The following is a 17139-nucleotide window of genomic DNA, read 5'->3' on the forward strand; positions in this document are numbered from 1 at the left end:
GTCAAGCATATATACATTTTAAGATACCAGATTGTCCATCAAATTAATGAAGAATTTAAAAAATAATATTCTGTGCTAGCATGAATTCAATGAAATAGATTCTAATTTTATACATTGTGGAATGTTAATTATTGCAGCCTTTCTGGAAATTGACTTCACTTGATGACCAAATAACGCTACATTTCAGACTCTATTCCAGGGGTGGAAATGCAGAATGCATACAAAGACTACTGCACAAAGATGTTTCTCTCAGTGTGTTTATAATAGGGTAAAACTACATTCTGAAGAGAATCCATGAATTTTAAAATATTATACATAATATTTAATAAGCCATAATTGAAAAACATTAGTGACCTCTTAATACCTTTAATGGCTGTGCTATTGAGTAGGAACAACATATGTGATGCTTACATACCAACCTTATAATTCTATTATTCATATACTAATCTCAGCTGTTCGGCAGTGTCATCTGATGTTACAGACTTTAACATTCACTTATAGTCTAATATGCATATAATAAATCCTATAAAGCAAAACTTTACTGTAAAGAAGACTTATAAACAATATAAATGTCTAGCATTAAGAAAATGATTAAATTATGGTACTGCAGAATGTTAGATGGAATATATTATGTAGCCATTGAACAATTTTGTTATGAAATATTTACAGTAACATGGTAAAATATTTATATTTCAAATAGAATCTTAAACATAAAACAGATATAGTTAGGGGCTTCCCTGGTGGCACAGTGGTTAGGAGTCTGCCTGCCAATGCAGGGGACGCAGGTTCAAGCGCTGGTCCAGGAGGATCCCACATGCTGCGGAGCAAATGGGCCCGTACGCTGCAGCTACTGAGCCTGTGCTCTAGAACCCGCGAGCCACGACTGCTGAGGCCCGTGCACCTGGAGCCTGTGCGCTTGGAGCCCGTGCTCTGCAACAAGAGAAGCGACCACAATGAGAAGCCTGCGCACCACAACGAAGAGTGGCCCTTGCTCATCACAACTAGAGAAAAGCCTGCGCGCAGCAACAAAGACCCAACACAGCCAAAAATAAAATAAATAAAATAAAATTAATTAATTAAAAGAAAACAGATATAGTTATTTATAAGTATGCTCCCACAAAAGAACTTGATGGAAATATGCAAGTATATTTACAGTGTCATCTCTGTATGGTAGGATTATGGATTATTTACTTAATCTGGGGTTTTTTGTACTTTCAATACTTTTCAAATATTTTAAAATGAACATTAATGTAACAACTTCGAAAAACAGTTTAAGATAACCAACCATACCATATTTTTTCCCCATTAATACATTTTTTTAAACGTGAGGTGTTCACAAAATTGTGATGGAGTAAAAACTCATAGAATTTTAACTATCTTGTTATATTCTGAATCTTTAAAAAAACACCTTCTTTATACTGTCTTTCCAGAAAGACCAAAAAATTCAAACAGATTCTTTAGATGGCTGGGCAAATAGCATTAAATTGTAGTTTCTAAATAAGTGTTAATCTATCTAGAGTAATTCTAGACAGTTAAATGGGTTCACACACTAAGATCCTTTAGGTTTAGCAATTTTATGTTTAAGCCATAAGCTAATTATTCAGTGTTTGTTTACTTATAATTACACTATTCAGTATTACAGGGGAAAAGATCTCCGTAAAGGTCCCACATACATTTTATTGCACCTTAGTGATTATCCCATGTAAACATTGTTACATTTATTCATATGAAACAGAGGAATTGTTCAACTGGACTCACTACTATGATAAAGTATGACATTAAGCAAACTCAAGCATATTTTTATTTCATTGGAAACCATATATTTGCTTCTTTAAAAATGCTGTTTTGTTTGTCATATGTTTTTCAGGAATATTAAGTGGATCTATAATTGCCCTACCCATTAAATAAGATAACTCTGAAAGCCCTTAGCGCTATATTTCATAATTGTTAGGTGCTTGATAAATGTTTATTGAATGAATGCGTGAACTAGGGAATGAAAGAATGAAAGGCACCGTCCTTTCTTTCCTTTCCTTTTCTTTTCTTTTGAATCCAAACAAAGCTTAATATTAGTAACAAAAAAAAGATGAATCAACAACTAAAGATTTAATTTTATTTATACAGAGTAAAGTAATACATTGATAAATGTATTATGTGTTATATTACATATGATATAATTATATGCATATGTTAATTGAAATATAGAGTACATTTTAATTCTCACCTCCTAAATTTTGTTTTAATGTAGGGACCACGAGGACTGCAAGGTGATGCTGGACCTCCTGGAGAAATGGGTGCTGAGGTAATTTTTCTTGGGGCTCTTTCTTGTTAGTTCATCAATGCTCAATACTTTTTGTAAGACTCCTCTTAAGGTAAAGTTGATATCTTAGGTATATATATTTTGAAGAATAATTTTATAGTATTTTGTTTCATATTCAGGAAATAAAACCTAAAATTCTATTAAAACCAGGGATGACTGTTGTATGAACCTAATTTTATGCATATAAAATTCCCTTAACAGTTCATTTAAATGACAGAACAAAAAGTGAATAAAACTTTCCCTTCACTGATTTAGAGTTAACTTTGATAACTCTTCACTCATTATAGAAGAATATTGAAAAGTGACTCTTATTCAAGATATATTTTATAATAATAAACCATACTTGTTATAATTATAAAATCCAATTACTTCATTTCTTTTGTTTGTTAACTTTAGCCCTAAAAAATTAGGCATAAATTCTCTCCTCCCTTGGCTTCTGTGAAACTGCTCCCTCTTGATTCTGCTTTTTACCTTCTGATTAGCCTCAGTCTTGATGGGAAGCTGTCCTTCCTCTTCCTCAGCTTACAATCATATTATCACATAGACTTTAATTACCAATATTATTCTGATAGCTCTCAGCTTGATAGCTCTAACTCATACCTCTCTCCTTGGGACTCCAGTTATTGATTTCCCGTTGTCTTTTATGTATGCACCTAGGTATCCCACAAATATCTCAAATTTAAAATATCTAAACCAAACCCATCGCTTTCCCACTGTTATTCCTCTTTTTATTCTCATCTCACTGAAAGATATCCCTTACGCCCAGTAACCCCAAACTGAGAGTCATCCTAGACTGCTCTTCCTCCTTCACCCCGTTCAATCAGCTATCTTTTCCCTTTGAATAAGCTCCCACTAATGTCTCACCTCCATCCTTTCCTTTACGTCCCCATTGCCAGTGCTCTAGTCCTCTGCTCTAATTCCATGTCTCCTCCAACTGCCACTATTCCTTAGCTACTTGTTTCCAGTTTACCTTTGTCATATCATTCTTGTCCTTGAAATTTTTCAGTGGCTCTCATAGCCTTTAATAAAATGCCAATTTCTTAACATGGTAATGTTCTGCGTTGTCTAATGTCTGCAGACCTGTTCAACCACATTCCAATAGAACTTTTCTCCTCCTCTAATTCCACGATTATGCCATGCTTTCTTGCTGTGTACTATGTATCCACTGGGAGCCCAAGGGTGGCTGAGATATGGTCCCTGACTCCTTTAGCAGTTTATAATCTATTCCAGAAGATAATCATGTAAAAGATCATTATATTTCCATCTGTTAGACCCAATGATGGAGACATTCACAGGGCATTATAAGAGTACAGCAATGGGTATGTAACCTTACCTGGATAAGGGGAAAAAGAAGACTTGTCTGTGTTGAGGCGGGGGGAGGGTAATGAGTTTTAAGGAATGAGTATGAGTTAGCCATATCAAAAGAGGGAATAAGGATATGGGGATTCCAGAAAAAGCGGTAGTATGAGTCGGAACATGCAAACATGAGGCAGTATGGATTCTTTGATGCTTAAAGTCAAAACAAGGAGTGATGATAGATGAAATTACAGAGAAATGGTTGGATCAAACAAAAAATCTTATATACTCTGTTAAGAAGCTTGAACTTTTCATCTTATGGGCTACAGTAAGTCATTGTGAGGTAGACATAGGGCAATGATAAAGTCAGATTTGTTTTTTTGGAAGATCATTTTAGCAGCCTCAAGGAAGATTTATTTGAGAAGACAAGAGTGCAGACATATATACCTTCTAAAAGGCTGTTGCATTCAACTAGTTAAGAAACAATGGAGGTCCGAACTAAAGTAGTCAGCATAAATAAGAAGGGAATGTATTTGAGAAATGTTTGTTACATAAATTCTGGAGAACCTGCATATTTGTGGGATATGGAAAGTAAAGGGGAAAGAGAAGTCAAAAATTATTTCCAGATTTCAACAGGATGGATGGCAATATCCTTTCCTGAGATAAGAAAAGAAGAATGTTAGTCATAATCTGCTACTCTGCCCAAGGTAGATGGTTAACAGGTAGCAGACCTTGGCTTTGAATCCGCATCTGATTCAAAAGCCAGTGCTGAAAACCTATACCATGCCACATCCATCCTCTGAGTCTAAAAAAAGCAGAGGAAAGTCATACCTCATAACTTGAATTTTTTTTTTTTAACAGGGTAGGAGACAAGAATCTGTCGTGATAAGGAGTAGGGGTTGAGCATATTTTCTATTGAGGAAAATATGCTGGTTTAGAATAGTGGTTGAGGATAATGGAAGAGGGAAATGACTAAAGACATGTAAAAGCAGATATACCTTATTAAAAGTAAAACTGAAGTAGGAGACTTTGAATTTGCATTATATTAATAATAATGATGTTAATAATAGGTAACAACTTCAGAGAACTTTCTATGTTCCTAGCAGTATTTATGTACTTTACCATATTAATGAATTCTCACAATACCCCATGAGGTAATGCAATTATCCTCATTCTACAGATGAGGAAACTAAGACATGAAATGTTAAGCAACTTGTTCAAGAGCAATAGCTGGTAGTAGTGGTAGAGCCCACATTTAAATTTAGGCCGTCTCTCTCTGCAACCCATTCTCTTAGTCACTATGCCTCTCAATATGTAATGAAGCGACTTTGCACAAGAGTGTAATTTTTCCATTGATGTTCAACTGGGAATAGAAATGGGCAAGGCAATTTAAAGCGCTAATCCAAGATTGGCATAAGAAAAGAGGTACCACAGAGATCAGAAGATCAACTATTGGATTTAGCCTAAGAATAAAAGAAGCCAAGAGGAGCTGACAGATTGGGTGAAACTGGGGAATAGACGAGGTCTAGGAGATTAAAAGCAATCTTGATGTGGAAGAAGTCCTGAGAGAGTTGGAATTCTCTCTTGAGAGAGAATTTTAACCTTAGGTTAGGATATTAAATTCTATAATTTCTGAGGCAGAGCAGAAACTCAGGCAGTCTCACTTCATAGTCCTTCCTCTTAAGTACTGTAATACACTGCCTCTTGTAACAGTAAAGTCACAAAGGTAACCAACAGAAAATTTTAAATAATATAACTATTTAAAAATTGGTGAAATGATGGTAAAATGGAGGGAGTTTTAAGGGAACTAAACTTTTAGCAAGGTAATACATCAAGAATTAGAGGTAGATTTCTTGGTTATAGAAATAACCATTAGGAGAACTAAAAACAAATTGTTTTATAAAGTAGTTGCCTCTGAGGAATGGGGCTGGGGCTTTTCATTATAAGTCCGTCTGTACTATTGTGCCTGTATAACTTTTATTTTGAAAAAAGCAAAGCAAGTCTGGATTGTGGAAGCTGAGTCAAAATGGAAAATTGAACTTCTCATCTAAAATACTGTAACAACATAAGAGACATTTTAATCTCTAATAATTATTCAGAAGGTTATCACCCGTGGATCAGAACTATTGAGGAATGCCTGGAAGACAGAAAGCAAACAGGAAACTTCTGGTCAAGATAGTATCATAGGTTAATGGCTTTAAACTACCCCTCTACTCTGAAAACATGGGGATTATAGAATGCATATGTATGTATTTATAATTGTGTGTGTATAAGTACACATACATACATACACACACACAGAGTAAGAGAAGAGAGAGAGTGAGGAAGTAGAGAAGGGAGAGGCAGGCATAGTATTCTCAAAAACAAGATAAATGTCTCCAAGAGAAAAAAAAAAAAAACAACACAATACAACAGCAATTATAGGAGCTCGAAGCTTATAAATAGCCAGAGGTTGCAAGAGGTTATATGTTTTCAAGATAAAAGCTTCAACCAAAATCTTCCCAACTGGACCCAACCATGAAAGGGGCGTGGGAAAAAATGCCGTATATATGTATATATATAATTCATATCTTCTTTGTGTGATATATTTTATAAAACCAATAAAGAAAATGGAATTTTTTTCAAGAAGTGTATTCCAAGAGGGATGAACATAAATAGATGGGAAGAATAAAAAGTGAAAAACACAGAGCATAGTAAGGGTATGAGGGTAGAAAATTAGAAGAGGAAATGGGAAGTAGTTTGTCTTGACCAAAGATTAAAGGACGAGAGGAAGGATTAGAAGAAACTGGTCTAAGCAGTCCTGATTTCTGGTGATGTTGTTTTAGCATTTGAACTGCTAAACGGTCCCAGAAATTATCTGGTCTTACGCCATGAAGTTTATAGAAGAGCAGCAAAAATCCTTTCCTGGACATAGATATCCCATCCTTGGGCTGAAAATTACTTCCATCTTCTTATGAGGTTGTTATTGCCTTTATGTTGGTGAAGGAATGTGTACAAACAATGTGTCGAATCATTCTATTCTAGGGACCTTCAGGTATTGAGGGAGAATCTGGTCTGCAAGGAGAGCCAGGTGCAAAGGTAACCTTCCTAAATAGTAAAGGAGAAGGTCTCTAAACTTTCACCATTGACTCCCCGATGTTTGCAGTATTTTGGCAAACAGCCACCATCTTGCAAGCAGATAAAGGACAGCAGATAAAAATGGAAAGTGTTCTCAAATGAGTCAGAAAAAAATATTACTCAGAAAAAAATTATTTGTCTCTATGCAGATAAGTATGTGTGTGTATATCTATACACACACATATATATACGGCTATATATGGGAGGGAATACAAATGAAAAAGCAAAGTATTATAAATAAATTAATCTGAAGAAAAGGAAAAAATAGTGTTTTGGAACCCCTGTCTTCATACCCTCCATAACTATTAGACATGCAGTTTTAGTAGAAAAGAGTTTAATCTTTCCCTTTGTTTCTTTAGGGAGATGTTGGACCTGCAGGCAGTGTTGGAGTGGCTGGGGAGCCAGGGTTACGGGTACGTGCCTACTAGAAACCATTTTAATGCACTGGCCCTCCTATTTTAAAGACTCAAAACTCAGCCTAAAGACTTCAAAGATTGTATAGTAAACTTTTCTGGTGCATTATAGAAAATGTTTGTCTTCATTTCATAATTTCCAAAGCTGCATGCTAAACTCTGTTCACATTGTAATTTAGTAGCATTGAGAGTCCTAACCACACACATCCTTTTTCTCAGAATCAGATGTACTCAGCAGAATCCTTGCCAAATGTGTGGAGTCACTGTGATTGTCACTAATGTTAGCATGAAGAAGAAATTCACAAATACTAGTGATCAACTCTCATGCTATTTCCGGACCTAACAAGACCGACAGGCGTTGAAATCTAATTTGTGTTTAGAAAAACAACAACAAAAAACTAGGGTCATGCAAAGTTAACAAGATTCAAAGAAATAACTGTAGATAATTGTGATGAGATAGCTTACAGAAGTCATTCTAATATAGACAGTGATTAATTTAAACTGTGGTAAGTTTTTTTCCAAAATAACAGGGACCAAGATAATTTTAAGAGACATTTGTTTACTAAAAGGTAAAGTTGGGAGATGTATTTTGCATTCGATTTCTTTCTTGTTCATTTTCCCTTTTTTTTCAGGGGGTGGGAAGTATGAGGTCAGGGTAATGAAAGTGTCAGCAGTTGGAGCAATGAGCAACTGTGAAGACGCACTGATTAATTTACTTTTAAATAGTTCAGGTGGCAAGAGAGCCAGTACTTCTTTAATAGCTTCATAAATTGTGGCTCTACATTTCTACAAGTTCTGTGTCTAGAAGACAACTTCCAAATATACCAGGGCCTTGATAGTTGCCTCTTCTCTGTAAGGGAGAAAGTACAGACCCTAAAAATCTGGTACACTGATCTTAACTGAATTAAGTTGTATTAATCCATGTAAATTAAGAAAAGCAAGATACTATAATTTTATGAAATTCAGTATTTACAGTCTTTGAACTAAGAAACATAGGTATAGCTGTCTAAATATCCAAAGCTACCAAATGAATACATATTACCTTTAATTATCTAAAAGTTATTAATATTCTGAGACCATCTTGTGTTTGAATTTACAGTGCTATGACTCTTTAAATCATCTTCAGAGTTATTCCAGGCAAATTAAATCATGTTCATTATACTTTCAAATACTCCTTATAAATAAAGTAGAAGTAGGAATAAATGTATATAAACCTGCTACTTCTATAGATACCAGGGGCAAAAAATAAATTTAGATAAATGATTTAGCGAAATAATAAATCTTATGTTTCTGCTACCAAATAGGGTGAACTAGGAGCTGCTGGAGAAGAAGGTCTCCAGGGTAAAGATGGAGTAAAGGTAAATTATACTTTTAACATTATGATTAAGGTAGATGTTTTTGAGAAATCTTTCAAATATTACACATAATTTTTTATGTGCCAACAAAAATCTCTTATTGCATGGCATAATTATTTTACTACTTTCCCTTTCTCAAAAATTTTTACTGGGTTACAGGGGGACCCAGGAAGAAGAGGACTTCCTGGAGAGGATGGAGAAAAAGGAGAGACAGGCTTACCAGGGACCACAGGGCCCCTGGGTGGACCAGGTCTAATGGGTCCTCCGGTGAGTACTGCTGGGTTCAATACTCAGTGAACTCAGTCCTCTACACACACACACATACACACACACACACACACACACAAGTGTGAGCCATACACAAACATTCTTGACCCCTTTATATGTCCATTTGGTATTTGAAGGTTGGAACTATGGCTCGAGTGAAGAACAAACCAGGGACTGATTATCAGACTTCCTAATATCCAAGGAAAAAAGATACTTTTCCCATGTGTCACACATGCTATTGAACTTCTTCATTTTTTTCTCACTTTATTGCGATGTAATTGACATGTATTATATAAGTTATATAAGTTTACAATGCATGACTTGTTGATTTGTTATGCATAAATATTGCTAAATGATTACCATAATAAGTTTAGTTAGCACATGTATCACCTCAGATAATTTCCTTTTTGTGTGTGTGGTGAGAATTTTTAAGAGTTACTGTCTTAGCATCTTTCAAGTACACAATACAGTGTTGTTAACTATAGTCACCATGCTGTACATTAGATCTCCAGAACTTATTCATCTTATAACTGGAAATTTGTACCCTTTGACCACCTTCACTTATTTTCCCCATCTCTTCACCCCTGGCAACACCAAACAACTCTGTTTCTATGAGTTCTTATGAGTATTTTTAGATAATACATATTCGTGAGATCATACAGTATTTGTCTTTCTCTGACTTATTTCACAAGCATAATGCTTTCAAGGTCTATCCGTGTTGTTTCAAATGGCAGAATTTCCTTCTTTTTATTACTGAATAATATTACACTGTATACATAGAGAACATATATATGTGTGTGTATACGATCACATTTTTTCAAATATTAGTTGACCTTATATGCATGGGTTTATTTCTGGGCTCTTGACTCTGTTCTTTTGGTCTATATGTCTGTTGTAATGCTGATACCATACTGTTTTGGTTAATATAGTTTTGTATTGATATAGTCTGAAATTAGGAAGTGTGACGCCTCCAGCCTTGTTCTTCTTTCTCAAGATTGTTTTACCTATTCGGTGTCTTTTATGGTTCCATGAAAATTTTAGAATTCCTTTTTTCTATTTTGATAAAAAAAAAGTGCCTGGAATCTTGATAGGGATTATACTGAATCTGTAGATGGGTTTGGATAGTATGGACATTTTAACAATATGTGAAAATGAGATATTTTTCAATTTATTTGTATTTTCTTCAGTTTCTTTCATCAGTGTCTTCTGGTTTTCAGTGTATAGATATTTTACCTCCTGGGTTATATTTATTCTAAGTATTTTATTGTTTTTGATGCTATTGTAAATGGGATTATTTTCTTTATTTCTTTTTCAGATAATTTGTTGTTAGTGTGTGGAAATATGACTGGGTTTTTGTAGGTTGATTTTGTATCCTGCAACTTTATTGAAATCATTTATTAATGCTAACAGTTTTGTGGTACAGTCTTCAGAGTTTTCTGTATATTAAGATGTCACCTGAAAATAGACATGGTTTTACTTCTGTTTTACTTCTTCCTTTCTAACTTGGATGCCTTTTATTTCTCTTTCTTGCCCAATTGCTCAAGCTTGGACTTCCAGTCACACTTGCCATGTTCCTGATGTTGGAGGAAAAGCTTTTTTTGAGTATGATGTTAGTTGTGGGTTTTTCATATATGGCTTTTATTATGTTGAGGTACATTCCTTCTGTACCCAATTTGTTGAGACTTTTTATTATGAAACGTCGTTGAATTTTTTTCCAGGCCTTTTCTGCATCTATTGAGATGATCGTATGGTTTTTTTCTTTAATTCTGGGAATGTGGTACATCACATTGACTGATTTGCAGATTTTTGAGTCATCTTTGCATACCTGGAATAAATCCCACTTGATCATGGTGTATGGTCCTTTTAATATGCTATTGAATTCAGTTTGCTAGTATTTTGTTGAGAGTTTTTGCATCTCTATTTGTCAGGGATATTGGCTGGCCTGAATTTTTTTTTTCTTGTAGTATCCTTATCTGGCTTGGCATCAGAGTGATGCTGGCTTTGTAAAATGTCTTTGGGTGTATTCCTTCTTCAAAATTTTGGGAAAATTTGAGAAAGTTTAGCATTAATTCTTCTTTAAATGTTTGATATGATTCATCAGTGAAACCATTTGGTCCTGGGCTTTTCTTTGTTGAGAGGTTTTTCACTACTGATTCAATCTCCTTATTCATTGGTCTTTTTAGATTTTCTATTTCTTCATGATTCAGTCTTAGTAGGTAGTATGTTTCTATTTCTCCATTTCTTCTAGGTTTTCAATTTGCTGGCAAATAATTGTATGTAGTAGTCTCTTATGATCCTTTTTCTTTCTGTGGTATCCTTTATGTCTCCTCTTTCATTTCTAACTTTGGGTCCTCTCTCTCAGTGAGTTTGGCTAAAGGTTTGTCCATTTTGTTTATCATTTTTTTTCTGACAGTTCAGATAACATTTTTTTTTCATATTGTAAGTCCATAAGCTTTATTCTTTTTTAACATCTTTATTGGAGTATAATTGCTTTACAGTGGTGTGTTAGTTTCTGCCGTATAACAAAGTGAATCAGCTATACATATACATATATCCCCATATCTCCTCCCTCTTGCATCTCCCTCCCACCCCTCTAGGTGGTCACAAAGCACCGAGCTGATCTCCCTGTGCTATGTGGCTGCTTCCCACTAGCTATCTATTTTACATTTGGTAGTGAATATATGTCCATGCCACTCTCTCACTTCGTCCCAGCTTACCCTTCCCCCTCTCCATGTCCTCAAGTCCATTCTCTACGTCTGCATCTTTATTCCCGTCCTGCCCCTAGGTTCTTCAGAACCATTTTTTTTTAAGATTCCATATATATGTGTTAGCATATGGTATTTGTTTTCCTCTTTCTGACTTACTTCACTCTGTATGACAGACTCTAGGTCCATCCACCTCACTTCAAATAACTCAATTTCGTTTCTTTTTATGGCTGAGTAATATTCCATTTTATATATGTGCCACATCCTCTTTATCCATTCATCTGTCGATGGACACTCAGGTTGCTTCCATGTCCTGGCTATTGTAAATACAGCTGCAAAAATAGTTCTAAAAGGGAAGTTTATAGTGATAAATTCCACATTAGAAAAAGGGAAAGACCTCAAATAAGCAACCTAACTTTACTCTTCAAGGAAGTGGAAAAAGAAGAACAAAATAAGGCCAAAGTTAGCAAGAAGGAAGTGATAAAGATTAGAGCAGGAATAAGTGAAATAGAGGATAGGAAAACAATAGAAAAAATTAATAAGAGTTGGTTTTTAAAAATAATAAACAGTGGAAGTTGTGCACCATCATTCACACTGTAAGACCCTAACATGAAACTGCAGCCAAAAGGTCTAACAGCACTGTAGAGTGTATAGGCATGTACATACATGGCCACTCTGTCTGCAAGATGCTTTAGTGGAATGTTATATCCAAAGTTAGATCTAAAGTTGGAAGCCTCTTCTCTTGCAATGTCTGCTAAAGAACGAGCATCTGCCAACAAACCTGCTACTGCCATTCCAACGTGCCGATCAACATTAAAAAGTCATTTGTTAGCACCTTCTTCATACAATTTAGAAAGGACTAATTTTTCTACCCCAAAGACAACGCCATCTTTACATCTGATTCCAGTAGCTGTACTACTATTTTCCACAGGATTCATAGCAAACGCAACTTGAAAAACTCTTCCAACAGGAGAGAATGTAGAGGCTGACAGGTCATACCCAGTGCCGATTGAGCTCATCGTGCTAAAACCACTGGGACACCTAGGGCTTCAGGGTCCGAGGAATATTTTTTAATTTCCATGTATTTGTGAGTTTTACAACTTTTCTCTCCTGTTGTTGATTTCTAGTTTCATACCATTGTGGCTGGAAAGATACTTGATATAATTTCTATCTAACTGTATTTATAGAGACTTGTATTGTGGCCTTACATATGATCTATCTACAAAAATGTTCCATGTGAACATTTTTACATTTTTTGAGAAGAATGTGTATTCTGCTACTGTTGGATGGAATGTTCTTTATATGTCCATTACATCTATTTGGCCTGTAGTGTTGTTCAAATCTTCTGTTTCTTTCTTAATTTTCTGTCTGGAAGATGTAGCCATTTTAGAGAGTAGGATATTAAAGTCCCCAAACAAGATAGTATTGCTGCTTATTTCTCCTTTTATTTCTGTTAGTACTTACTTTATATATTTAGATACTCCAATGTTTGGCACATAAATATTTATAATTATTATATATTATCAATTAATTGACCCATTTATCATTATTAATGACCTTCCTTGTCTCTTGTGACTGTTTTCAGCTTAAAATCTATTTTATCTGATATAAGTATAGCTATCCCTGCTTTCTTTTGGGTACCATTTGCTTGAAATATCTTCCCTCATCCCTTCCCTCTCAGTCTTTGTGTGTCCTTAAAGCTTAAGTGAGTCTCTTGTAGGCAGCATATAGCTGGGTCTCTTTTTAAAAATCCTTTCAGCCATTCTGTCTTTTGATTGGATAAGTTAATCCATTTACAATTAAAGTAATTATTGATAAGGAAGGACTTCCTATTGCCATTGTGTTCATTGTTTGCTGATTGTTTTACAGACTGTTACTTCATTGCTTACCCACTTGTTGTTTTCCTTTGTGATTTTTGGACTTCGGTAGCAGTGTACCTTGAATCCTTTATCATAATCTTGTGTATCTACTACATGTTTTTCCTTTGTGGCTCACATAAAATATATTACAATTGTACATCATAGTTTAAGCAGATAAAACTTAACTTTGATATCATACAGAAACTTTATACGTTTACTTCTTTCTCCCCCCTCACATTTTAGGTTATTGATGTTACAGTTTAATCTTTTTGTATTATTTATCCAAAAACAAATTATTGTAGTTATGGTTATTTTTGTTGTTGTTGTTTTTGTTTTTGTGTTTGTTTTCTAAAATAATGGGTTCATTGAGATGTAATTCACATACCATAAAATTCACATGTTTAAAGTGTACAATTTAGTGGTTTATAGTACATTCACAAAGTTGTGCAATCATTATGACTGTCTAATTCCAGAACATTTTCATCATGCCAAAAACAAACCCTGTACCCACTACCAGTCATTCCCCATTCTCCCCTTCCCCTAGCCTCTGGCAACCACTAATTTACTCTCTGTCTCTGTAGATTTTCCTATTCTGGATTATGTTTAACTTTTTGAAGTGTAAAAAAGAATTCTTTCTTTTTTTTTTTTTTACAACCCACCCCCTGCTGCTTTCCCCCCTTGATGCCCATACATTTGTTCTCTACATCTGTGTCTCAATTTCTGCCCTGCAAACCGGTTCACCTGTACCATTTTTCTAGGTTCCACATATATGCGTTAATATACAATATTTGTTTTTCTCTTTCTGACTTACTTCACTCTGTATGACAGTCTCTAGATCCATCCACGTCTCTACGAATGACCCAATTTCGTTTCTTTTTATGGGTGAGCAATATTCCATTATATATATATATGTACCACATCTTCTTTATGCATTCGTCTGTTGATGGGCATTTAGGTTGCTTCCATGACCTGGCTACTGTAAATAGTGCTGCAATGAACATTGAGGTGCATGTGTCTTCTTTTTTTTAATTTAATTTTATATATTTTTTTATACAGCAGGTTATTATTAGTCATCCATTTTATACACATCAGTGTATACATGTCAATCCCAATCTCCCAATTCATCACACCACAACCCCCCACCCCCGCCACTTTCCGCATGTGTCTTTTTGAATTGTGGTTTTCCCAGTGTATATGTCGAGTACTGAGATTGCTGGGTCATATGATAGTTCTATTTTTAGTTCTTTAAGGAACCTCCAAACTGTTCTCCATAGTGGCTGTATCAATTTACATTCCCACCAACAGTGCAAGAGGGTTCCCTTTTCTCCACACCCTCTCCAGCATTTGTTGTTTGTAGATTTTCTGATGATGCCCATTCTAACTGGTGTGAGGTGATATCTCATTGTAGTTTTCATTTGCATTTCTTTAATAATTAGTGATGTTGAGCAGCTTTTCATGTGCTTCTTGGCCTTCTGTATGTCTTCTTTGGAGAAATGTCTATTTAGGTCTTCTGCCCACTTTTGGATTGGGTTGTTTGTTTTTTTCATATTGAGTGGCATGAGCTGTTTATATATATTGGAAATTAATCCTTTGTCTGTTGATTTGTTGGCAAATGTTTTCTCCCATTTTGAGGGTTGTCTTTTCATCTTGTTTATGGTTTCCTTTGCTGTGCAAAAGCTTTGAAGTTTCATTAGGTCCCATTTGTTTAATTTTGTTTTTATTTCCATTACTCTAGGAGGTGGATCAAAAAAGATCTTGCTGTGATTTATGTCAAAGAGTGTTCTTCCTATGTTTTCCTCTAAGAGTTTTATAGTGCCCGGTCTTACATTTAGGTCTCTAATCCATTTTGAGTTTATTTTTGTGTATGGTGATAGGGAGTGTTCTAATTTTACTCTTTTACATATAGCTGTCCAGTTTTCCCAGCACCACTTATTGAAGAGACTGTCTTTTCTCCATTGTATATCCTTGCCTCCTTTGTCATAGATTAGTTGACCATAGGTGCGTGGGTTTATCTCTGGGCTTTCTATCTTGTTCCATTGATCTATATTTCTGTTTTTGTGCCAGTACCATATTGTCCTGATTACTGTAGCTCTGTAGTATAGTCTGAAGTCAGGGAGTCTGATTCCTCCAGCTCCATTTTTTTCTCTCCAGACTGCTTTGGCTATTCAGGGTCTTTTGTGTCTCCATACAAATTTTAAGATTTTTTGTTCTAGTTCCGTAAAAAATGCCATTGGTGATTTGATAGGGATTGCATTAAATCTGTAGATTGCTTTGGGTAGTATAGTCATTTTCACAATTTTGATTCTTCCAATCCAAGAACATGGCATATCTCTCCATCTGTTGGTATCATCTTTAATTTCTTTCATCAGTGTCTTATAGTTTTCTGCATACAGGTCTTTTGTCTCCCTAGGTAGGTTTATTCCTAGGTATTTTATTCTTTTTGCTGCAATGGTAAATGGAAGTGTTTCCTTAATTTCTCTTTCAGATTTTTCATCATTACAGTATAGGAATGCAAGAGATTTCTGTGCATTAATTTTGTATCCTACAACTTTACCAAATTCATTGATTAGCTCTAGTAGTATTTTGGTGGCATCTTTAGGATTCTCTATATATAGTATCATGTCATCTGCAAACAGTGACAGTTTTACTTCTTGTTTTCCAATTTGTATCCCTTTTATTTCTTTTTCTTCTCTGATTGCTGTAGCTAGGACTTCCAAAACTATGTTGAATAATAGTGGTGAGAGTGGACATCCTTGTCTTGTTCCTGATCTTAGAGGAAATGCTTTCAGTTTTTCACCATTGAGAATGATGTTTGCTGTGAGTTTATTGTATATGGCCTTTATTATATTGAGCTAGATTCCCTCTATACCCACTTTCTGGAGAGTTTTTATCATAAATGGGTGTTGAATTTTGTCAAAAGCTTTTTCTGCATCTATTGAGATGATCATATGGTTTTTATTCTTCAATTTGTTAATATGGTGTATCACATTGATTGATTTGTGTATAATGAAGAATCCTTGCATCCCTGGGATAAATCCCACTTGATCATGGTGTATGATCCTTTTAATGTGTTGTTGGATTCTGTTTGCTGGTATTTTGTTGAGGATTTTTGCATCTATATTCATCAGTGATATTGGTCTGTAATTTTCTTTTTTTGCAGTATCTTTGTCTGGTTTTGGTATCAGGGTGATGGTGGCCTCATAGAATGAGTTTGGGAGTGTTCTTTCCTCTGCAAATTTTTGGAAGAGCTTGAGAAGGATGGGTGTTAGCTCTTCTCTAAACGTTTGATAGAATTCACCTGTGAAGCCATCTGGTCCTGGACTTTCGTTTGTTGGAAAATTTTTAATCACAGTTTCAATTTCATTACCTGTGATTGGTCTGTTCATATCTTCTATTTCTTCCTGGTTCAGTCTTGGAAGGTTATACCTTTCTAAGAATTTGTCCATATCTTCCAGGTTGTCCATTTTATCATCATAGAGTTGACTGTAGTAGTCTCTTAGGATGCTTTGTATTTCCGCAGTGTCTGTTTTAACTTCTCCTTTTTCATTTCAGTTTTATTGATTTGAGTCCTCTCCCTCTTTTTCTTGATGAGTCTGGCTAATGGTTTATCAAGTTTGCTTATCTTCTCAAAGAACCAGCTTTTAGTTTTAGTGATCTTTGCTATTGTTTTCTTTGTTTCTATTTCATTTATTTCTGCTCTGATCTTTATGATTTCTTTCCTTCTGCTAACTTTGGGTTTTGTTTGCTCTTATTTCTCTAGTTGCTTTACATGTAAGGTTAGATTGTTTATTTGAGATATTTCTTCTTTCT

At 35.0% G+C, this 17139-nt stretch overlaps 1 protein-coding gene across 7 annotated transcripts in view; it reads left to right on the plus strand.

Moving 5' to 3' along the window:
• Window positions 1-17139, plus strand: part of COL24A1 (collagen type XXIV alpha 1 chain) — a 408506-nt gene that overhangs the window by 282695 nt on the left and 108672 nt on the right. For 6 of the 7 annotated variants that reach the window (XM_082409988.1, XM_082409993.1, XM_082409992.1 and 3 more), the window contains 5 exons: window positions 2246-2299; window positions 6638-6691; window positions 7090-7143; window positions 8448-8501; window positions 8658-8765. In XM_082409988.1, coding sequence (XP_082266114.1) covers window positions 2246-2299; window positions 6638-6691; window positions 7090-7143; window positions 8448-8501; window positions 8658-8765 — 324 coding nt within the window. The remainder of the gene's footprint in view (window positions 1-2245; window positions 2300-6637; window positions 6692-7089; window positions 7144-8447; window positions 8502-8657; window positions 8766-17139) is intronic. The other variant, XM_082409994.1, reaches the window with a different exon arrangement.

This window comes from Balaenoptera physalus (genome assembly GCF_965194825.1).
Source record: "Balaenoptera physalus genome assembly, chromosome: 1".
Lineage (NCBI taxonomy): Eukaryota > Metazoa > Chordata > Mammalia > Artiodactyla > Balaenopteridae > Balaenoptera > Balaenoptera physalus.